Source organism: Coenobita brevimanus, chromosome 67 (genome assembly GCF_032717465.1).
Source record: "Coenobita brevimanus isolate Jiangsu-jjx chromosome 67, ASM3271746v2, whole genome shotgun sequence".
Taxonomy (NCBI): Eukaryota; Metazoa; Arthropoda; class Malacostraca; order Decapoda; family Coenobitidae; genus Coenobita; species Coenobita brevimanus.
This window is the reverse complement of record NC_137020.1, coordinates 21,561,081-21,585,830: the sequence shown is the minus strand read 5'-3', so window position 1 is coordinate 21,585,830 and position 24,750 is coordinate 21,561,081. Positions and strand designations below refer to the sequence as shown.

General features: G+C 40.8%; 1 protein-coding gene across 5 annotated transcripts in view; it reads right to left on the bottom strand.

The window, feature by feature from the left end:
• Positions 1 to 24,750, bottom strand: part of NUCB1 (Nucleobindin 1) — a 228,586-nt gene that overhangs the window by 140,351 nt on the left and 63,485 nt on the right. For all 5 annotated transcript variants that reach the window (XM_080276828.1, XM_080276826.1, XM_080276830.1 and 2 more), the window contains exon 7: positions 6,881 to 6,947. In XM_080276828.1, the coding sequence (XP_080132954.1) occupies positions 6,881 to 6,947 (67 nt within the window). The remainder of the gene's footprint in view (positions 1 to 6,880; positions 6,948 to 24,750) is intronic.

Below are 24,750 nucleotides of genomic sequence, written 5' to 3'. Positions count from 1 at the left end.
TGCCCATTTTCATCAAGTACAGACTGTCCAATTATGATTTCTCATAGGAACAGACTGATTGAAAACACCAATTTTGACCATTCAAAAAATTGACTACGTCCCTCTTGAACCAGTTGAGGATGGGTCTTTTAAATATTCGTTTTATCCGTAATAAGATAGACTATATTAATGAAAGCTAAATCAGCATGAGTGACATTTTGTGCTTGACTGAAACCTGGTTGTATGAGTCTGATATCGATATTATTAGCAATGCTTTGCCTAAGACACATTCTATTATTAGTATTCCCAGGCCTGCTGCTGACTATCCGGGAGGAGGCATAGCACTCATTTACTCGGCAGCACTTGCAAACGTTTCTCTCATTGACTCAGACCTGACCCCATCTTCATTTGAATTTATGGAAGTATTAATAAATTTCCATCAGAACACCATTAGAATCGCAACTGTCAATCGACCAGGTAATCCGGGCAGAGATCGAGGTTTTATGGAGGAGTTTGACCAGTTTCTTTAATGGTTTTCTCTTAAACCTGGAGGACTTCTTGTTTGTGGTAATTTCAGTTAATGAGTTGACAGTCAAGAGTCAAAACCATTTTCTTCAGAATTCCTTGAGTTGATCACCCTGAACAATTTTTTCAATCATGAGAGTAATCCAACTCATGTCTCAGGACATGTCCTTGACTTGATCTTGTCCCCTGTTGGTTGCAGGCGTGTATCAGATGTGGAGGTTGACTCATCTGACCCCCTCATCTCTCATCACTCTTAGTTTTGATGTCCCAAAATCCCCTTCATATAAAAAGGTCATCAGGTTCTGAAATTACAGCAATGTTGACCGCCAGTTGATGTGTCTTGAAACTGATCAGTGTTTAAACTACACTGATTCTTTAAATCTTTCTTCTGATGAATTGGTTGATATTTACAACAACGAGCTTAGGTCAATTTTTGACCGTTATTGTCCTAAGGTAGTAAAAACAATCACTGTACGTGCTAATTCTCTGTGGTATGGTCATCTCATTAATTATTTGCGCAGACAACGTAGAAAGGCAGAACGTGAGTGGCGCTTACAGCGGATCGAAGTAACTCGTTTGCATTATGTTTTTGCAAGAAGAGCATTTGTTCACACTGTAAAAGCCCAAAAGGCTAGGTATTATCAAAATAAAGGTGATTCATGTGGTGATGATAAAAAAAAACTGTCTGCAGTTGTGAACAATTTGGTTGGTCGAAGGAATGTAACTGTTAAACCAACTTCTTTATCTGATGCCCAATTGGCTTCTGATTTTGCTTCATTTTTTACAAGTAAGATATCTCGAAAAAGCAGTGATTTAGATAGCAGTTCCCCTAGTGAAGTGTACTCAGTTGACTTCCAGCCATGGTGCACCAGGGATCATTGTCTTTCAACATTTCATCCGCTGGATGTAAACAAAGTCAAATGTTACATCAGAGAACTTAATAAAACATTTTGCTCACACGATCCCTGTAACATGTCACAGCTGCCTGATGTGTATGAGTACGCTGCAGAATTAATTTGCAACATAATACATAGATGCTTCTTAGAAAGTAATTTTGTGCAGTCTAAGAAATGTGCTTTGCTTAGGCCCCTAATTAAGAAACCTGGCCTTGATGTCAAGAGCATGACAAATTATCGTCCCATCTCTATCCTGTCTTTTTTAACCAAGATTATTGAGCAGACCATACTTGATCAACTCATACCAATACTGGAACACAACAGAGTTGTTCCTGTTGTACAATCAGCATACAGAAAATACCATTCAACTGAAACAGCACTAACAAGGATTCAGAGTGACTTGGTGGCAAACACTTGTAGTTGGATATCCTCTCCCCTAGTTCTGTTGGATCTGTCTGCAGCTTTTGATATACAGTACATCCTTCAACTTAGCGAATTTTAACTTTGCGATTCACCAATTTAGCGAGGTAGTTTCAAAAGTCATGTATTTTTAAACATTTATGAACTTTGCGAGCGATCACACACTTTGGGAGGTCGAGTGGTGGGACAGTTGTCTTCCCGCACTACTTTGCCACGCAGAGTAGTGCCGTCATGGTTCACTGGGCGTACTGCGCCTCCTAGTTCAGTGGTCTGCCACCCTGCCATGTTTGTTTGCACCTGTTCCCAACCAAGGTCACTGATCCTCACAATTTCATGGTGCTCCTTGCAATATCCCAGCAGTCTAACTTTGCATGAGTGTTATCACAGTGCCAATGGGTAAGAAGAACAAGAAAATAAGTTTGGAGACCAAACTGAAAATGATTGAAAGGAAAAAAGCAGGTAAAGGTAACTCTGCTAATGGTCGGGAGTTTGGTGCTGGTGAATCAACAGTGAGAATGATTTTAAAGAACAGTGAACAAATTAAGAAAGCAGCAAAGAACTATGGAGGTGTTCAATTTGATGGTAGAATGCAGGTGGCCAGCAAAAAAAGTGCTAACAAAAATGTAATGATAACTTGCTCACTACATACAAAGAATGGAAAAGAAAGGGGTTTGTTTCATTTATCATCGTAAAATTAAGAGGTTGAGTCGAGAGAAAGAGTGGGAAAAAGTGCTTACCTTGGTGCGATGTTGACCAATTTGCCTATAATTCATATATTTAATTGTTTCAATTTTGCGAGGGTTTTTGTCAACCATATTCTCGCAAAACTGGAGGAAGGACTGTAGCAGATCATACATTATTGTTGGGTGATCTGTATTTTTATGGCATTCGTGATAGTGCCCTTTTGCTTCTTAAGTCATATCTGTCGGACCGATCTCAGAGAGAGGTTGTTGATTACACCAGCTCTGATTCTGCTCCTCTTCTATTTGGAGTCCCTCAAGGATCAGTTTTGGGTCCAATTCTATTTACTAATTACACAAGTAGTTTATCGTCTCTACTTGATGCTCACGATGTGTCCCATCATTTTTATGCTGATGACACCCAGCTCTATGTTAAGATGTCAGATATCAACGATACTAAGACAAAGTTTGAATCTCTAATGTCTGATATTAAGATCTGGATGGCTAAGAGGAAACTTAGGCTGAATGATGGTAAAACTGAGATCATCATCATCAGAGGAAACAGAAGGGGTGATGACACTGACAATGCCTTGGCTTTGAACACTGGCATGTCACAGCTTCAACCAGTCAGTTCTGTTCAAAATCTGGGTGTTTCTTAAGTTAAATTACAAAGAACATATTAATCAGGTTGTCAGAGGGTGTAACTTGCAAATCAGAAATCTGTACTCTGTGAGAAAGTTTCTGAATAGACGGTGCCTCTTAACACTGGTCCATGCAGTGGTCTTGTCTCGTGCTGATTATTGTAATTCGCTGTGGGCTGGTCTTCCAAATAATATACTAACAAAAGTTCAGTCTGTGTTGAACAGGGCAGCATGACTTATCTTTGGCCTCCAACCGAGAACCTCAACTACCCTGTTTCTGATTGAGTTGCATTGGTTCCCAGTAAAGGATAGAATTGAATTTAAACTGTGTCTTACTACATTCAAGGTTCTTAAGTTTGGTGAACCGAAGTATCTTGCTGAACTGTTAAAACTCCCACTAGCACGCCTGGGTGTGATGTTACGAAGTGAAGATGATTCCTTGCGTCTTGAAAAGCCAGGAGCCATTCACCAGTCATATTTCTCAGATCGTTCTTTTGTGTACAGAGCCCCTAGATTATATAACAGATTGCCATTGAGACAGCTGAAAGCTTTTCTTTTTTCAAAATGCTATGACCTGGAGAGAGGTACTATGACGGATGATTATAGGGTTTAATTATTGCCACTTTCATGTATATATGATGCAGCTTGTATTATATACGAGAAATGTCACAATTCTTGTAATTGTAAAAATAATGTATGTGTGTCGAGCACTAGTGAATTCCTAAAGGAAGAACTGGTGCTTTTGAGAAACAAAAGGCCAGATTATTATTATTATTAATTATTATTATTATTATTATTATTATTATTATTATTATTATTATGCTGTTGGTTCTGGGTAAGTTAACCCCTCCAGTACCATAATGTTTTCTTTTATTTTCTTCAGTTTAGTTATCTATGCCTCTCATTCAGTCTGTAAGAATTTCTTACTATTCATAACAAAAGGTCTCTCCATAACTGTAACAAACTTTTCAGGTTTTAGTAGAATAAATGAATATCATTAATCTGAAGGGGTTAAAAACCTACACTATGAGGGGGACGGCAAGCCCATAATTTTTCAGAGAGACATACACAACACCTTTGGAAACTGGATGTGATCGGCCTGCATCCTACATTACAGAGTGAAGCCAATAATATTAAAGAGAGGCCAAAAATGTTGTACAAATCCTACATTACTAAGTGATGTCAGTAATATTTTAAAGAGAGGCCTAAAATGTTGTATGTTTGTCATATGCTCCAAAACTTTCATCACAAACTGTGTCTTGCCTTCCCCTTGGCAAAAATAAGCTTTAAACCCCTCAATTCAATGACAATTTTAATTCTGCTACCACCAGATGATTTTTATGCAACCCAGGAGGGTATTCAGCAACTTCCCATCTACTCCATGTATTAAGAATATATGGAGCACATGGGAAGTTGCTGAATGCCGTGAAGAGTAAAGGGGGTTTTACACGGTCAAATATGTTGGCCAACTCGCTCATCAAACCTCCAACACAGCATGTCTGAAGAGTTGTTACACGTTCAAACCAAACAGACAGACAACCTCAGTCGGTGCCAAGAGGCAAAGGGGCAACATGTCCCTTACTCAAGACGGGGTGATGGCAATTGGGATAGTGATTGCCCTCAACGAAAAGAAAAGGAAGCGTTTAAAGTGGACAAAGGACTGGTTACTGAAAAGGGACCACATTTCTCATACCAACTTAATGAAGGAGCTGAAATTACACCCAGATGATTGGCGCAATTATATGCGCATGGACGAATCAACATATTTAGCTTTCCATGCAATTCATCTATACCTTTATTTCTTAAATTCCTATTAGAGTATTCTTTCGATTTCACCATCCACAATGTTATATGCTTCCTATATATGTCAATGAAATCCACCATAATTTCCCTTTCCTTGTCCTTAACGGCACACGTATCATTCATTTTGGAAATAATCGGCAAGTCTGTCACTGAAGGAGCTGCTATAGATGTTACCTCCGCGAGATTTGAGTATGTATGACGGTTGGAGACTGATGCGTGTTCAGACGTTCACGCATGGACATGAACGAGCAAGTTCCGCCCACAAAAGTCAGGCCAGATCAGACATCCGTCCAACACGTTGGTCCAACATGTTTACCCCTTTCACATGTTCAAACATACTCTCAAACATCGTGTTGTCAAACGTGTTGGCCAACATGTTTGACCGTGTAAAACCCCCTTAAGTATGAGGGGGCCAAGGCTGCGGTGTGTACGCATAGTGAACTGAGTGAATTTTTCTGTTTGAAGGGTGGATTGAAACAGGGATGTGTCATGTCCCCATGGCTGTTCAATCTGTATATGGATGGGGTTAAAACAGAGATACAAGGTAGGGCAGTAGATGTTGGAGCAGCCCTAATGAGAGAGGGCAGTGTTTGGAAACTCCTTATACTGTTATTTGCAGATGATATTGTGTTGTTAAGTGAAGACGAAGGGGAGCTTCAAGGCTTGGCGGATGAGTTTGGAAGTGTGTGTATGAAACGGAATCTAAAGGTGAATACAGGGAAGAGTAAAGTTATGGTCTTCAAGAGAAATAAGTCAGTGAATATACAGAGAGGTTGGATGAGGAGGAAATGATAAATGTGAGTGTATTTAAGTACTTCAGTAGTGTGATGAGTAAGGATGGAAGTTTAGAGGGTGAAGTGCTTGAAAGGGTACAACAAGGAAGAAAGGTTGCTGGTTCCTTGAAAGCAGTGATATGAAACAAGGAAGTGAGCATGGAAGTGAAAAAGTTACTACATGACAGTATTGTGATACCAACTCAAACGTATGAAAGTGAAGCTTGAACCTCGTTGAGGCGACAGAAGTCATGATTGAGAGCAGAGGAAATAAGTTATTTGAGAGGAGCATGTGGAATCACATGGAGAGACAGTCTGACAAATGAGGAAGTGAAGGAGCATTGCGGTGTGGATGTGACAGGAAGCATTAGAAGAAACACAGTGAGGTGCTTTGGCCATGTGGAGAGGATGGAGAATGAAAGACTAAGAAGAAGAGTGTATGTGAGGTGGAAAGGGGGGGAGAGGCAGGGGAAGGCCAAGGATGAGATGGGGGGATGGAGTGGAGAGGTATGTGAGAAAGGGGGATGTGAGCTGGGACCAGGGCAGTGAAACAGCGGGGGACAGGGAGACATGGAGGCCACTTGTTTGTAACCAACCCTTAAGGGATTAAGGTGTCTGGCAATAGATAGACAGATAGATAGACAGGAGGGACCTCTATCGATCTATCTATCCATCTATTGCCAGATCCCATAATCCCGTAAGGGATGGCCGTTTGTCACCGAGCTTGTTGTTTTACAAGGAGGGGCACTAACCCTCCACCAACCCACATGTTGACACCCACAGAACACATATGGGTTGGTTGTAGGGTTACCAACCAGTATTGTAATTGTTTCCTGATTCATAGGAATGCAAAAGGCTTGTCCCTCAAGGTAGAGCCACCTGAAAAGGAAAGAAGAGTAACAAAAAGTGACAAGAAAGCTGGAAGAAATGGGAAGAGAGGAGGCCAGACACAGAAAAACAATAATAGAGGGGAAGGAGGAAGTAGGCAGCACTACATCAAGTGAGTGGATGATGGCTGCCACCACCTATCACCACCTCTATCGATGAAGGGGTTAATTATGGTGATTGCTAACCCCTCCAGTTCAAAACATTACCCCTAAACAAAATAAACATGCATAATTGCAATGCAGGAGTTGATAATACAGGTATAAGCATAAACTGACCATGAAGGTGGAAGAAGGTCTTGGGGTCAAAGTCTTGTTGCTGCATGTGGTCCTGTTCCTCCCACACCTACAAAAAATAAAAAGGAATATTGTTATACACAAAAGAAACTATATATATATATATATATATATATATATATATATATATTACATTGGCAGACACCAAGGGTGCTGTGGTTGAACAAGTGTCGCTTACTATAAAGTATGCTTGCACCCCGTCAGCTTGCGCGGGCCAATTACACTTGGTTCACAGACTACACACACATCCAAAGCCACTCCAACACGACAATTACACTAACAAGTACTTCTCACACTACATACAATCTCTACTAGACAGCCTAAACCACTTGGTAGAGATACATTGGCTGTATCGTCCCGACTTTTGTCGGAATAGGCCAGTCCTGCAGTGGATACTCAAACAGCTGATGATGATGTTGATGATGATATATATATATATATATATATATCCACTCACTCGATGTAGTGCTGCTCTCAGGTGTCTGCCCTTTCCTCTCCATCCTTCATTACTTCCTTTCTCTTCAGTCTTTCTTTCCTTCATTCTTTCCTTATCCTTCTGCCTACGGGTAACTTTACACTCCCTCTTCTGTCTTTCTTTCCTTCATTCTTTCCTCTTCCTTCAGCTTGTGGGTGACTCTACACTGTGTGACAAGCCAAATGGTTTCCTGTACACCAGGAAAGCATTGACTACGCTGGGTGGTAACCATATAAGCAGATTTTGGCGCCTGGTGGTTTTAGTGGGTAATTATTGCACTCCAATCGGATTAAGCCGGTGAAGGTTTATATCCAAGGAGTGGTTGGGGTTGATTGCTCATGTAATACCACTCAGGGATGAGTGAGGCTGGTCACTCTCATCTTAAATGTCGGGACCAAATGCCTAGCCCCGGGCTCCTACGCTCCTCATGGGGCAGTGTTGGATTGGATGATGGAGGGATGGATGGAATATATGTATATATATATAATTGCAGTAGTCCCTTGTGTTTAGCGATTTAATTAGTCTAGTGAAACCATCCCTACATGCAAAGTGTACTTTATATAGGAAAAATATCAATTACTCTGCGTTCATCCTCCAAGTCATTCTTTTGACCCCCGATTTCCTACTTAAGTGCTCAGAATGAAACACGGTGTATTAGCAATACATTAGACACATAGCATACTGTATGGTTATACAATACATCTACTCACCAGTGAAAAAAGCCAAATGCTCGGCACTGTGAAAGAGAAACAAGTTCCCAAGGTTGCCAGACGCTCACAACAATGATAACAATGGTGGTCTGCTGGTGGACGGGCAGGGCATTTCACGCCCCACATAGCTAAATGCGTAAGACAATTGCTAAATGCGCGGGATTGGTACCTTTTCTAATCTATTGTTAAAGGCGAAAATTGCTAACTTCAAACACGCTAAACGTGAAAGAACCGCTGTACATTTCTATTGTATATTCGTATTGTTTACAAATGCTCTAACATGCTTGCATGCACTGGCCCTGGTCAGCTTATGGCAGCCCTCCATGCTGCTCAATCTCTGACAGCTTGCCTATTCAGTCCCTTATCCATGAGGTCACTCTCTGTTACTTCATCCCAGGTCTTATTTTGGTCTGCCTCTCACAACTCTGCAATCAATAGTCATACTTCTCACTTTCCACACCCAATTGTCATCCTCCATTCTCTCCACAAGCCCAAACCACCTACATCTTTCCCTCCTCATCACAACACCAATACACTCCAGGTCCATCCTTCCTCTCAACTCCTCAACTGTAAACCTAGCACCCCCAGGCCTCACAGTCATGGATGCACTACACATCCATCTAATCAATGCTGCTTCTGTATGTTTGAGCCTATGAATATCCTGTTCCTTTACTGCCCAGGTCTCGCCACCATACAGCATTACACTCCTAACACATGCCACATACTGTATGAAGATCCCTTAGCACAGGGAATGCCCTCTCAGTGTCAGTAGAGGCAACAGCTCCCTGAACTTCCTCCAACCACTCGTTACCCTAGCCACAAAGCTAGCTCCAGCCCCACCTCCAGCACATAACATCCCTCAAACAACAAAACTCTTCGAGACACATTCAAGAGACCAGGAGAATCAATTCTTCCACACTTCACAATCTCTGCATGCTTTTCCCGATGTGAAAGCCGCATTATCTCGTAGTCTACCTTTAACCCTCTCGTTACCAACCAACGCAGGCTGCATCCAACCGCGAGTGAGTACTTGGGACACAGTCCTGGGCACCCAAACTACACACTGAGACCCCCCCCCCCACGCTATACCCACGCACTCAGTACTTCATAAACAATTTATCCTCACATCCCTTATTGAGGCTTCGAAAATCATAATTTTTTTTCACTGTAAACCTGAATAAATGTACTTGCTTATGGTTTTGTAAAAGGATCAGCCCAATGTAAATTATGCCATAATTTTTTTTACATCAGTTTTTTTCAGTTTTTCTCACAGAAATATTATTTCTATGGTAAATGTTACTGAGAAAAAGTTCTAGGGAATTTATTTGGCTACATTTTGGCATATAAGGATTTACTGTAAGTCAATTAGGGCCGATTTTATGAAGCGCAAAAGGAAATTATCTTATGCTCAAGCAAGGCTCGTTGCACACTGACTGGGGCAGTGGGGCGACACTGGGTGCAGGGTGGGTTGAGTGCAATGGAGAAATACATGGGGACGCAAGTAGTGCTTTGTTCTCGCTCAGAAATGGATGCAAAATCATTCCATAACCATAAAAACAGGAGCCACTTTGCTCCACGCAACTGGCGTCGAATGGTAACAAGTGGTTGCAATGTGCGCAGATGCAACCTGCGTGAACTGCTAATGAATGCATGAAATTTGCACCACATTCATAAAGTACCTATCTATCTATTTATTGCCAGATGCCATAATCCCGGAAGGGGTGGCCATTTGACTCAAAGTTATTTGTTTTACGGGGAGGGGCACTAACCCTCCACCGACCCACTTGCTGAAACATATGGAGAAGGTATGGTTTGATTATATGGTTACCACCCAACATTGTAAATCGTTTCTTGGTTACAGGAAACCATTTGGCTTGTCACTCAATATAAAGCCACCTGTAAAGGAAAGAAAAGCAATTAGAAGTGGCAGGAATGATGGAAGAAATAGGAAGAGAGGGGGGCAGGCACAGAAAAAGAATGATATGGGCTAAGGAAGAAGTAGGCAGCACTACATCAAGTGCGTGGATGATGATCACCACCACCTACCACTAATAAACACAAAAGGGTTAATATCACTACATCTCTCATGCACCCACTTATCACAAATACTGCACAAAATAAAGTTACTTCCCACACCCATGGGGCAAACCACACATGGCCACTCTCCCTCTTTTAACAGCATGGTACTTGCATCAGCCCAGAATATCATCACTTATTTTATCAACATTTATTCTCAAACCCATCTGCCCCATTCTGTCTCTGCACTTCCTAAATATTTTCCACTGGCTCCCTTTCATTCTCTGCAATCACCAAGTCATCTGCATACAACATCTCTGATGGGAGTCCATTTCTGAAGTCACATGAGAGAGCTTCAAGCACCATGACAAACAGTAAAGGGCTCAAGATTGACCTCTGATGCATGCCAACATTCATGGAAAACTCATCACTTAAATTCTCCATTTACTCTCAACAGGTTGCAAGCATCCACATACATAGCCATGACCACTCTGACCAGCCACTCCTCGATCCTAAGCCTTCTTACTGCCCACTTCACCACCTCCCTATGGATTCTATCAAAGGGATTCTCCAGATCAACAAAAACAAAATACAGATCCCTTTTCTTTCCTATATGTTTTTCCTGAGGCTGCCACACAATGCATATGGCATCAGTGGTCACTTTGCTGACAAACTCAAACTTCATCTCATCAATATTTACTTTTTCCCTTATCATACCTTCTAGGACTCTCTCCATCACCTTTATTATCTGGTTCAAAAGTTTTATGCCTCTATTATTTTCTCCTTCTGGGGCATCACCTTTCCCCTTACACACATTTACGATCACACTCTTCAGCCAGTCATCTAGGAAAACACAATCATATCTACCTGAATTTATCAAACCAGCAATTAAAATTACTCCTATATCTCCTGAGGCCTTCAACATTTCAGCAGTCACCTACACATCTACCATCTTCCACAACTACAGTGCTCGTCAGAAGTATTCAGCGTTGTCCGCCGGGCGCGCAATACTTATGGCCCAAAAAGAATCACCCATTTTGGGGGGTAAGAATTGAGCCACAAGTTTGAGCTCCGAGCATGATGTCACGGTAGCCTGAGGCCTTCTGATGCGCTGGTTGGTTCCCGCCTCAGTCGCCCACGGGCTGCCTGAGAGAGAGAAACTCCGCCGGGTGTCCCTCTCAAATTGCGCCATTTTTTACCGAGTGTCCTGCAGTGTTTTGGCCTTCAAAACTTTGTTATGGCACCTACCCGTGAACTATCGAGTGAAATCATATCCCAGATCATTGCTCTAAAGGAGGCAGGCCACCAGACAAAGGAAATTAGTGAATTGGTTGGTGTGGCACGATCGACAGTGCGTCGTTGGTGTGCGCGGTTTCAGGAGGAAAACAGTGGTGAAGTTCCCACAAAGAAACCGAGGTCTGGTAGGCCTAGGAAAACTTCCCCAAGGTCTGTTAATGTTTTAAAACGTGCAGTGGAGTTTAATCCTTGTGTGAGTGCAAGGAAAATTAAGGAGAGCAACCCAGAAGTGTTTGGTGAGGTGTCAGTGAGAACAGTGTCTCGTAGGGTGCATGAGCTTGGTTACACAAGTCACAGGCCTGTGAAAAAGCCTCTTCTCTCTAGCAGCCAGAGAATTCGTAGGCTTGCCTTTGCTAATAAATATCTAAATTGGGGTGAGGAGCAATGGTTGTCAGTGTTGTGGTCTGATGAGGCAACGTTTAGTGTTACCTGTAACAGAGGAGCATGCAAAGGTAGTGACCCACTTGACCCACGGTATGTAGAAAGCACAGTTAAACATCCTGATTCACTCATGGTATGGGGTTGTTTTTCAGGGAAGGGTTTGGGGAAGCTTGTTGTACTTCCCAAGAACCTCAGAGTGAATCAGGATGTTTACCTGGAGCTTCTGTGTGATCATTTACCAGACTCCTTCGAGCTAACAGGTGCACGAGTGTTTCAGCAGGACGGTGCACCTGCTCACAAGGCCAAATCGGTCACCAATTGGCTTCGTGACTGCGAGGTATCATTCATGACAGACTGGCCAGGAAATAGCCCAGACCTCAACCCGATTGAAAACCTCTGGTACCTCGTAAAGAAGAGTCTCCAAGGGAAGGACGTGAGCTCTTTGCCTAAGCTGGAAGCCGCCATTCGTGACTCCTGGGACAAAATACCCCTCCAGCACCTCAGGAGCCTCGCCCTTTCACTTCCAAGACGTCTCAGGTCCGTGAAGAAACGTAAAGGCTACCCTACGAAGCACTAAAGGTAAATAAAATGCATTATTTATATGTTTTTTCAATGTTGAAAGGTTTGTTTCTCAGGAGGGACGCAGGGCGCCCCATACTTCTGACGAGCACTGTATATGCTTCCTATTGCCCTCTTCACAGTAGCAGCATCAGAGGCCAAGGGCCAAATACTGGATCCACTGACTCCAAACCTTCCCTGTTCCAGTCAAACTCCTCATTCAGCAGCTAGTTATAATGCTCTCTCCAAGCATCTTTAATATCCTCGTTGTCCATCACTACCTTTCCATTACCATTCCTCACACGCAGCTCACCAATATACTTGGTGTCCCTCTGCATCTGATGTGCCACCTTAAATACAACATTCTTCTTTTCAGCATTATTTAGGTTACCCAGTAAAAGTCTCTCAGGCTCAGATTTTACCCTGTATAACTCCTTTCTAGCCCTACACTTGGCAGCCAAGTATTCCTCTCTGTTACCACCCTTTTTCCGTTCCTGGAAAGTCTTCTTTTCTCTTTAACTGAAGTTTTTACACTCTCATCCCACCACCATGTTACCATATGTCTTGGAGGGTCCCTTGTCCATCCACACACTGAATCAATAACTCTTAAGAGACTGTTCTTGAGAACTCTGTACTGTTCATTAACACTTCTGTCAAGAATTCCTTGTTCAGCCATCACTCAACTCACTACAGAAGGCATCCCTTTACGCTTGGTTTTCTAAATTCCATTTTTTCCTTCTGGGTGCACAGGTTCTCTTCTTTACACCCACTTTGTCAGCACCAGGTCACAAATTAGAAATTTGTGTTGCTGCAAAGATTCTTCACTCCCTATAACTTAAACATCTTTCACCAACCTCCTATCACTCCTCCTGACCAAGAAGTCAATCTAGCTATTATTACTCCCAGATTCATATGCAGTCAGCCTACTCTCTCTTTTCCTAAAATGCATGTAGCACACAATCATGTTCACTGTTTCCCCAAATTTAAGTATCCTTTCCTCTTCCACATTCCTCGCACTATACAGTATGTGCATCCCCCATGCACCCCTTCATATCCTTGACCTGCTTTACTCACATGATCATTTAAATCCCCAACCAAAACTAGAATTTCATCAGCTTCCATACCGCCAACCACACATATTGTCATCCCAGAATCTTTTTCTTCATCATCCAAGGCAACCTGTGATGCACATCCTGATATAAATGAAATCATGGGTTAACAGACATTATTTTCAGTGCAATAATCCATTCATTTACTCTCATTACAATGATGACACATTCCACCCATTTCTCCTCAAGCATCACACCCACACCACCATATCCACCTAAACTTCCCTGCCAAATTGCTCATACCTACAGTCCTTCCCAGCCATCAACCCAGCTGACCCTCCCCTGAACCTGAGTCCTGCAGGCAACACATCCACTCACCTCCAACTCAGCGTCTCTACCACTTACCCCAGTCTACCCTTCAAACTATCCAGATTCCATGATGCCAATCTAAATCTCTTAGGTGAATTGATTTCTACAGGCCTGCTTTTAATGCTTTTGCTTTTCATTTTTTTGTCATGTTGGGTAAATGAAGGGCCAGATAAGCCACAGGCTACACACACCCACTCAGTCCCAAATCCATGCATAGACCAAGGGCCCACAGCCCACCAGCTGTGGACAATGGCCAAGGCAGTGGCCACTGGGGCACTCTTCCAGAGACAGATACAGGGAGACCCTCCAAGCACACCTTGACACTGTAACTGCTCCACCATTATACACCCACAGATAGGGCAGCCTACTGAGATGCTACCCCCAGGTTCAAGCCCCTCTCTACTGGGCGGAAGCAGCAGCCACAGAACCGCAATGAGTGCCCCAATTATTAAGTGATGGCCTATCCATTCACACAGGCTTGATCTTCAGGAGGTGAATGAAGGTTTACTTATCATGTAATGCACTCAAAAGAAGTTGGCTGGTCATCTATTAAATGCCCTGGACTATGGTAGCCTAGTCTCAGGGTCCTACATCTCAAAAGAGGTAATATGGGATTGGTGTTTAAGCCTATAATTGAAATGAAGTTGACCATGTAAGATAAAATCAGGATTCAAGGTACTAGAATGTGAGTGTATAAGAGTATGGCCCATGTAAATGGGCAGATTTTTTGATAAGTTTCTCCTTGTATCAGGTTATTCTGCTCTCTGGACCCTACCTCACATCATCCTTAGGTAGGAAATGAGGTCTGATGATGATAATGATGATGGTAAAAGAGCTCTGGTCTAATATGATCCTCTCTTCTTTCATATATATAATGACTAGCAGGGGTACCCGGGGCTGCCTGGGCCATAAAGCGAACACTCTAATCCTATTTGTTTTAGTTCAACCTTTCTTTCTACTCCAGAAAGACCATATACCTCTTATGCTTTTGAGGAGGGATTGCATGAGGTCCAGGAACTTTCTGTTTCAGTTTTCGCAGACTAATGCACAGTACTTGAGCACACTTGTTTACTATTACTGATTACCTCAAATGACCTCGGGGGTCAACCTCACATGGCCTATGTCCGAATTGGAGGTCATGTGAGTCTCCATGCCAAAAATTGGGCTACTGGGTCCAGCTGTTCGAGCGTGTATTACCACTGACCTCAAATAACCTCCGACCGGTGGCCTCAAATGACCTCGGAGGTCAACCTCATATAGCCTATGTCCAAACTGGAAGTCATGTGAGTCTCCATGCCCAAAATTGGGCTGCTGGGTCCAGTTGTTCAAGCATGTATTACTAGTGACCTCAGACAAACTTCTACCAGTGATCTCAAATGACCTTGGAGGCCAACCTTACATAGCCTATGTCTGAAATGGAGGTCATGAGAGTCTCCATGACCAAAATTGGGCTGCAGGGGTACCCGGGCCAAAAAGGCGAACACTCTACTGGTGACCGCAAATGACCCAGATCTGAATTTTGATCCCCCTAAAACCATCCTTGGGTCACCCTGATTCAGAATATATATGGGTCTGGGGGTCTCAGGCCCTTGGTTTGGGCTTGAGTGAAGGACAAACTAACAACCTGGCTCTTTAATATATACTACAGATAGCCACCACATTCACTGGTATGTTTTACACATCAACTACCCATCTAACAACTTGTGCAAAAGAATAATACACACACACACACACACACACACACACACACACACACACATACACACACACACACAGCTGGGTTTGTTTAGACTACAGCAACACGGGGAAAGTATACATACTCTGTAAGTACATACTCTGTTCATTTAGTATTACAAAATGGATACATACTTCAGTAAAACAAATTTGGAAAAGAAAAGGGATAAAAGTAAAAAGCAAAATGATGATTTCTACCAAGAACTGGTTGAAGTGGAGCCTCACAATAGACTGGTTGAACGTGTACACAAACTAGAAATGGCTTTCAAAAATGAAATTGATGAAATAAAGAAGCAAATGCACTTGCAAAAGGAAGAGATAGAAAAACTAGGAAGGGAGGCCAATAAGAAAGACACAGCCATCAGTGAACTAACAGTGGAATTGAGTACACTTAGGAGGAAAATCAGTGAAATGGCAAGTACAGTAGTCAGTCACGAGAGTGTTATGGAAGAGTTCAAAAATAACACAGAGACAATTAGGCAGGCAAGCAGTCTTATGGACCAGAGCAGTGATATTGAGGAGAAGATAACACAGGTGAATGAAGCTGTGCAAAGCTACAAAATGATGTAGAAACCATGTATGCTGAAATGGTGAAAGTAAAGAAAGACTTAGAAACAAGGGTGGAGGAAAAAAGCATTAAAAAGGAAGTGAAAAGAATAATCCAAAACAATCCAAAGTTAGTCAGAGATTCAGTAGAGATAAATAAATCAATAGTAATCACTGGTATAGAAGAGGAAGAAGTTAAAAACAAGATCACTAGAGACAAAAAGGAGATGGCAAATGTAATGAGCTTACTGAAAGAAGTATCAGAGAAAATCTGTAGTAAAGACATAGAAGAACACAAAAGGTTAGGGAAATACGAGAAAAGCAAGACAAGACCTCTAAAGGTGACTTTCCAGAGTGTAAACACTGTGGAAGAGATACTAAAAAATGCAAAGAATCTTATGGAAAAAGAGGAGTTCAAAAATGTATGGATAAAAAGATGCCTAACAAAAGAGGAACTGGAATTACTGAAAGAGAAAAGGGAGGAAGCAAAAACAAAAAATGAGGGAAGATCAGAAGAGGAGAAGAAGAAATTTTTTTCACAAAGTAATAGGATTGCAGGTACGAAAGTGGTACACAAACAGGATGGAAGAAAAAGGAGGAAGGTAGTAGAACTATGTCATGACAAGTATATAAACAAGATGATAAAGTTGATGTACTCAAATGTGGATGGAATGGTATCTAAATTACTAGAGATGAATGATTATGTCAGAGAAAATGAACCACAAATAATATGCCTTACTGAAACAAAATTAACACCAAGGATATCCAATGACATACTAAACTTAGAGGAATACAATATATGGAGAAGAGACAGAAATTTAAAAAAAGGAGGAGGAATTATAATATTAACTAAGAAAAATCTAAAAGTCAAGGAAATAAAACTAGATATACCATCACAAGTAGAACTGATTGCAGTAGAGATCGACACATCTGAAGGTAAAGTAATTGTGGCCAATTTGTACATGCCACCCAGATCAAACACATGGGAAAGAGACGAATATGAGGACCTGGCAGAGAGTACAATTCAGAGTATAAGATCATTGCTACATAAAATGGAAGAGAAATCGGAAAGAACTATACTAACTGGGGACTTCAATACAAATATAAATTGGAATACTCTACATATAAATAGCCAAGAAAGCTGTTGGGACCAAAAGCTCCCGGATCTCGTACATGAGTTTTTCTTAACACAACATGTGAGGGAAACCACCAGAAAAAGAGGACTTGATGTACCTTCAGTGCTAGATCTAATATTTACTAGGCAAGAAAATGACATTGACAGTTTAATATATCACCCTCCACTCGGCAAAAGCGATCATACAGTACTAAATTATAACTTCAGGATAGCATATGACACAGTAAACAGCAAGGACAGTTACAAAAAGAGCCTAAACTATAAAAAGGGAAATTATCAAGACCTAAAGAAGTATTTCTTAGAAGCTGATTGGGAAAATGAGCTTAGAGGACAAGATTTAAATGCTGTATATAAAAAATTTTGTGAATTTTATGAAATAGGAGTCCAGAAGTACATCCCACAGGACAAAGAAGCAGATAAGAATATACAGAAATGGTTCAATACAGAATGTAAAAAATCAAAAGAAAGAAGAGATTTGTTGTGGAATAGATACAGAAGACACAATAGTGAAAGGGCGTATAATAATTACAAACAGGCAAGAAACGACTATACAAGAATAAGCAGGGAAGCCCAAAAACTGTTTGAGGAGGATATAATAAATAAAAGTAGTGATCAACCAAAGCTGTTTTACAGCTATATCAGAAGCAAAACCAAAGTAAACGATATAATACAATCCATTACGGATGAGGGAATCACTTATACACAAGAGAAAGATATTTGTGAAGCACTAAATAAGAATTTCCAATTAAGTTTTTACAGAAGAAAAAAATTTTGAGAGGGACTATGTGGAACACGGATGTCCACACATACTACCAGATATACAAATAGCAGAAAAAGTAATACAGGAGGAGTTAAGTAGATTAGACAGAGAAAAAGCAAGTGGTCCTGATGAAATTTCATGTTGGGTATTACGAGAATGTGCAAAGGAGTTAAGTAAACCATTATTTTTAATTTTCAAGAAATCCTTGAGTCAAGGGAAACTACCTGATATTTGGAAAAAAGCAAATATAGTCCCCTTATTCAAGAAAGGAAATAGACAAAATCCTCTCAACTACCAACCAGTATCATTGACCAGTGTTGTAAGCAAGGTATTAGAAAAACTTGTAAGAAAAGCTTGGGTAAATCATCTAGAAGAACACAGTATGATAACAGAAAGACAGTTTGGTTTCAGAAAAGGAAAATCATGTCTTACTAATCTGTTGAGCTACTATGACAGAGTAACAAACACAATATGGGAAAGGGAAGGATGGGTGGACAGTATCTATTTAGATTTCAAGAAAGCTTTTGACACAGTACCACACCAAAGACTTTTATGGAAGCTGTACCATCAAGGAGGAATTCGAGGCAAACTGTTTTGTTGGATGCAAGACTTTCTCATAAAAAGAGAAATGAGGACAGTACTAAGAGGAAACTACTCATCATGGAAAGAAGTGATTAGTGGAGTACCACAGGGTTCGGTGCTGGCACCAATCATGTTTTTAGTGTATATAAATGATATAAACAGTAACACTGGAAATGAGAGCTATCTGAATATGTTTGCAGATGATGCAAAAATACAAAAGAGAATAACTAGCACAGACTCTTGTAGGGAGCTACAAGAAGGATTAAATAAACTTCATGAATGGAGTAGTACATGGCAAATGGAATTCAATGTGGACAAGTGTCATGTAATCAAGTTTGGTAAAAGTGGAAAAAGACCTGATTGGGATTATAAGTTAGGAAATAAAACCCTACACACATCAGAAAGAGAGAAAGACCTAGGTGTGATTATCAATAACAGACTATCTCCGGCTGACCACATCAGCGAGAAGGTACGGAACATGTATACACTGCTTGCAAATATGAGAATACCATTCACACACATAAATGAAGACATGCTAAGAAGGATAATAACATCATTCATTAGACCAACCCTGGAATATGCATCAGTAGTCTGGAGTCCTCATCTCAAAAAGCATATAGACAAGATCAAAAAAGTTCAAAGGGCCGCTACAAGATGGATACCAAGCTTAAGGGACCTAAGCTACGAAGAAAGACTAAATAAACTGCATCTACCAACACTACAGGAGAGATGGAAAAGAGGTGACATGATAATGCTATATAAGTGCATATCAGGAAAGGAGAAAATAGACATAAATGATTACTTAACATATGGAGAAGCATCAGCAAGAGGACACTTCAAAAAACTGCATAAGAAGAGAGGTGATTAAGATGTAAGGAAATTCAGTTTCCCAAACTAAGCAATTGATCAATGGAATGCACTACCGAATGAAATAGTGTGTGCCAAAACAATTCACAAATTTAAGGATATGTACGATAAATATGGTTTAAGACACGGGACAGTACGAGCTTGACTCATTCCTGTAAAGATACAATTAGGTAAGGTAAGAACACACACACGAGGTGCAGAGCAGAGAGGACCCACATCACATCGCTCCACATTCTGGCCAAACCTGGCGAAGTGGCCATACCTAAATTAGTATCTTTATATGAGTCAAGCTCTGTACCAGGTTAAACTAAATGGTGTCCTTATATAAGAGGAAGTTTTAAGCAAGACTGTTGCTCAAACAGTAAAATTAACAAAGTAGTGCAGGAATGCGCCCAGCAGGCAATGTCAGCTGATTAGATGTTTTGTCTGCACCAGGGAATGTAAGTAGAATCTGTGGTCTTAGTACCACATGATGTCCACCTACTGTAGTATAGCAAATTTGGAAAAGAAAAGGGATAAAGGTAGAAAGCAGGATGATTATTTCTACCACGAACTGGCTGAAATGGAGATGTACAGTAAGCTGGTAGAACGGGTAAGCAGACTGGAGATGGCATTTCAGAATGAAATGGATGAAATTATGAAACAGTTGTACATGCAAAAGGAAGAAATAGAAAAATTAGGAAAGGAAGTCAACAAGAAAGACACAACAATATATGAGCTGACAGTAAAAGTGGGTTCACTTAGAAGGAAAATTAGTGAAATGGCAAGTACAGTAGTCAACCACGAGAGTATCATGGAAGAGTTCAAAAATGATACAGACAATTAGGCAAGTAAGCAATCTGATCAGAGCAGTGATGTTGAGGAGAAGATAACAAAGATGTATGAAGCGCTGCAAAGCTACAAAACTGATGTGGAAACCACTTATGCTGAAATGGTGAAAGTAAAGAAAGACTTAGAAACAAGGGTTGAAAAAAAAAAAAAAAAAAAAAAAAATATTAACCCCTTAACCGCGGGGCGTCACTTTCATGACGCTTGGGAGCAAGGGATCATACTGCGGGGCGTCGCTTTTGTGATTCTGTGTTATTTTGAATTCACCCGGGCTTCCAAGTGGGGGCTTGTATCATCTATCAGTACTGCCAATGTCCAACACCAGTCAGCACTCCTAATCTCATCTGTACTCCCATCCATTGTTGACAATTTAGCCATTTCTCCCCGTTCTTGACTCCCCTCCCTACCCCTCCTCCATTACCCTATCCTCTCGCCTGCCTGGCCGTGCTATGCTGAGTAAATCTTCCCTGGAATTTTTCACTGATTTCATCCATTGAAATAAGCCCTATGCCCTATTCTTATACCAAATAATATATACAAGAAAGAAATAAGGTAAGTGAGAGTGCCATACACCTGGAATAGGATAATTATCACCTGACAACACCTCACGTGCACTCGTTCGGTAATTTTCGCTGTTTATTTCCCCCTGAAATATGCCGTATAACTCTTTTTCGTAATAAATATACATATAAGGAGGGAAGGGAGAAGCCTAAGTGATATTTATATTCACCTGGAACTACCTAATTTATAATGTATTGTCTAGATTTCCTGCCAATCATTTCACTGCTATATATTAGCTGTGTCAAGAGGTTAACGTTGGCAGTAATGCATTTCCCTAGGTAGGCCACCACCCCGGCCCACCCTTATCAGTTCACTCTCATCTTCCAATGTGGAGGTACGTCTGTTCGCTCTTGCTAGCTTCAGGGACTTTTCACCCCCATGCAAAGGGCCCTGTGACCTTTACCCCCTACTAAACCTCGTGTGGAAAGAGGTAAAGGGCTGACAATTGATAAAAGAGTGACTACGATCTTTCTATTGAGTAAAACAGTGCAAGTGGAATTGTAAATAATGTGTAAATAATGTGTAAACAGCAAGTGAAAGTAATGAATGTAAATATAAGTGAACAGTGGAAAATAGTTTTATAAGTTACTTCAAGTGACAGTGCATAACACAGTGTAAATAAAATAGAAATGTAAATAATGTAAATAAAATAGAGAACGTACCGTAAATAGAAATGTAAATGAGTAGTATTATAAGAATACGAGTATATACCCTAGAAGTAATGAAAGTGAAAGTTTCACTCTAGCATGTCTGAATACTATGAGTTATGAGAGTGAAGGTGAAAGTGACATTCACTCTCAATGCTAGTATACAGGACAGGACGAGAAAGTGAATGCTACGTATTTTAGTGAAAGAAATTGAATCCTTACAGTGACAATAAACTAATACTTCTGAAGGAAACTTATGGATAAAGACTGTAGATATATATAAGCATTATATAGTAATAGAAATATAAAGTGTGAGGGGTTTTATGAATAATAAATGACAGAGTACCAAGAGCGAACTAGCGCAAGTGCGACGGTCAGACGCGCTCGTAATTTTCATTGCTTTCACAGTGGGTTTTTTTTTTTTTGGAGTATGGATCCCAAACTACTTGAAAATCATAAAGTAGTGTTTATAGTGTTAATATCTGGCTGTGGTAATCATATTACGGGTTGTCGGGAAGTGTAAAGTGAAGACTTCGTTACCCAACTTCAGAGGTCTCCACAAGTCCTACGGTAACCGACGAAGGCTCAACAAACATTCCAGGAGAAAGCTGAAGAGTATGTGCCATACGCATATGTCATTATAATATTCTAGGACTAATGACTGATTTTTGGCAAATATTTTTTGAGAGTCTGTCAGAGCCCGAATAACCCCGCGGCACACGCAAAACATTGGTAAACATGCCCGCAGTGTAGGGGTTAAAAAGGAAGTGAAAAGAATAATCCGAAACTATCCTAAATTGGTCAGAGATTCAGCAGATATCAACAAATCTATAGTAATCACTGGTACAGAAGAGGAAGAAATAAAAAACAAGATCTCGAGAGACAAAAAGGAGACGGCAAATGTAATAAGCATATTGAAGGAAGTGTCACAGGAAATCTGTAATAAAGACATAGAGGAACACAAAAGGCCAGGGAAATATGAGAGAAATACGTCAAGGCCCCTAAAGGTAACATTATGGAGGAGATACTAAAAAATGCAAAGAAACTAATGGAAAAAGAGGAATTCAAAAATGTATGGATAAAAAGATGCCTCATAGGAAATTTGAAAACACCAATTTTGACCATTCAAAAAACTGACTACGTCCCTCTTGAACCAGTTAAGGATGGGTCTTTTAAATATTCGTTCCATTCGTAATAAGACAGACTATATTAATGAGACCTTAAATCAGGACGAGCTTGACATTTTGTGCTTGACTGAAACCTGGTTGTATGAGTCTGATAGCGATATTATTCGTAATGCTTTGCCTACGACACATTCTATTATTAGCATTCCCAGGCCTGCTGCTGACTATCCGGAAGGAGGCGTAGCACTCATCTACTCGGCAGCACTTGCAAACGTTTCTCTCATTGTGACCTGACCCCATCTTCGTATGATTTTATGGAAGTATTAATATCTTCATTTAAATTTATGGAAGTATTAATAAATTTCCATCAGAATACCACTAGAACTGCAACTGTCTATCAACCAGGTCATCCGGGCAGAGATCGAAGTTTTATGGAGGAGTTTGGGCAGTTTCTTGAAGGGTTTTCTCTTAAACGTGGAGGATTTCTTGTTTGTGGTGATTTCAATTATTGGGTTGACAGTCCAGAGTCAAAACCATTTTCTTCAGAATTCCTTGAGTTGATCACCCAGAACAATTTTTTCAATCATGTGAGTAATCCAACTCATGTCTCAGGGCATGTCCTTGACTTGATCTTGTCCCCTGTTGGTTGCAGGCGCGTATCAGATGTGGAGGTTGACTCATTTGACCCCCTCATCTCTGATCATGCTCTGATCACTCTTAGTTTTGATGTCCTGAAATCCCCTTCATATAAAAAGGTCATCAGGTTCAGAAATCACAACGATGTTGACCGCCAGTTGATGTGTTTTGAAACTGATCAACGTTTACACTCCATCGATTCTTCAAGTCTTTCTTCTGGTGAATTGGTTGATATTTACAACAACGAGCTTAGGTCAATTTTTGACCATTATTGTCCTGAGGTAGTACAAACAATCACTGTACGTGATAATGCTCCGTAGTATGGTCCATCTATTAATTCTTTGCGTAGACAACGTAGAAGGGCAGAACGTGAGTGGCGCTTACAGTGGACCGAAGTAACTCGTTTGTGTTATGTTTTTGCGAGAAGAGCAGTCGTTCACACTGTAAAAGCCCAAAAGGCTAGATATTATCAAAATAAAGGTGATTCATGTGGTGGTGATAAAAAAAAAACTGTCTCCAGTTGTGAACAATTTGGTTGGTCAGAGGAATGTAATTGTTAAACCAACTTCTGTATCTGATGCCCAATTGGCTTCTGATTTTGCTTCATTTTTTACAAGTAAGATATCTCGCATAAGAAGTGATTTAGACAGCAGTTCTCCTAGTGAAGCGTACTCAGTTGACTTCCAGCCACGGTGCACCGGGGATCATTTGCGTTCAACATTTCATCCGCTGGATGTAAACAAAGTCAAATGTTACATCAGAGAACTTAATAAAACATTTTGCTCACTCGATCCGTGTAACATGTCACAACTGCCTGATGTGTATGAGCACGCTGCAGACTTTATCTGCAACATAATAAATAGATGCTTCTTAGAAATTAATTTTGTGCAGTCTGAGAAACGTGCTTTGCTTCGGCCCCTAATTAAGAAACCTGGCCTTGATGTCGAGAGCATGACAAATTATCGTCCCATCTCTAACATGTCTTTTTTATCCAAGATTATTGAGCGGGCCATACTCGATCAACTCTTACCACTACTGGAACACAACAGAGTTGTTCCTGTTGTTCAATCAGCATACAGAAAATACCATTCAACTGAAACTGCACTAACAAGGATTCAGAGTGACTTGGTGGCAAACACTTGTAGTGGGATGTTCTCTCTTCTAGTTCTGTTGGATCTGTCTGCAGCTTTTGATACAGCAGATCATAAACTATTGTTGGATGATCTGTATTTTTATGGCATTCGTGATAGTGCCCTTTTGCTCCTTAAGTCGTATCTGTCGGACAGATCTCAGAGAGTGGTTGTTCATTACGCTAGCTCTGATTCTGCTCCTCTTCTATTTGGAGTCCCTCAAGGATCAGTTTTAGGTCCAATTCTATTTACTACCTACACAAGTAGTTTATCGTCTACTTGATGCTCATGATGTGTCCCATCATTTTTATGCTGATGACACCCAGCACTATGTTAAGATGTCAGATATCAACAATACAAAGACAAAGTTTGAATCTCTAATGTCTGATATTAAGATCTGGATGGCTAAGAGGAAACTTAAGCTGAATGATGGTAAAACTGAGATCAT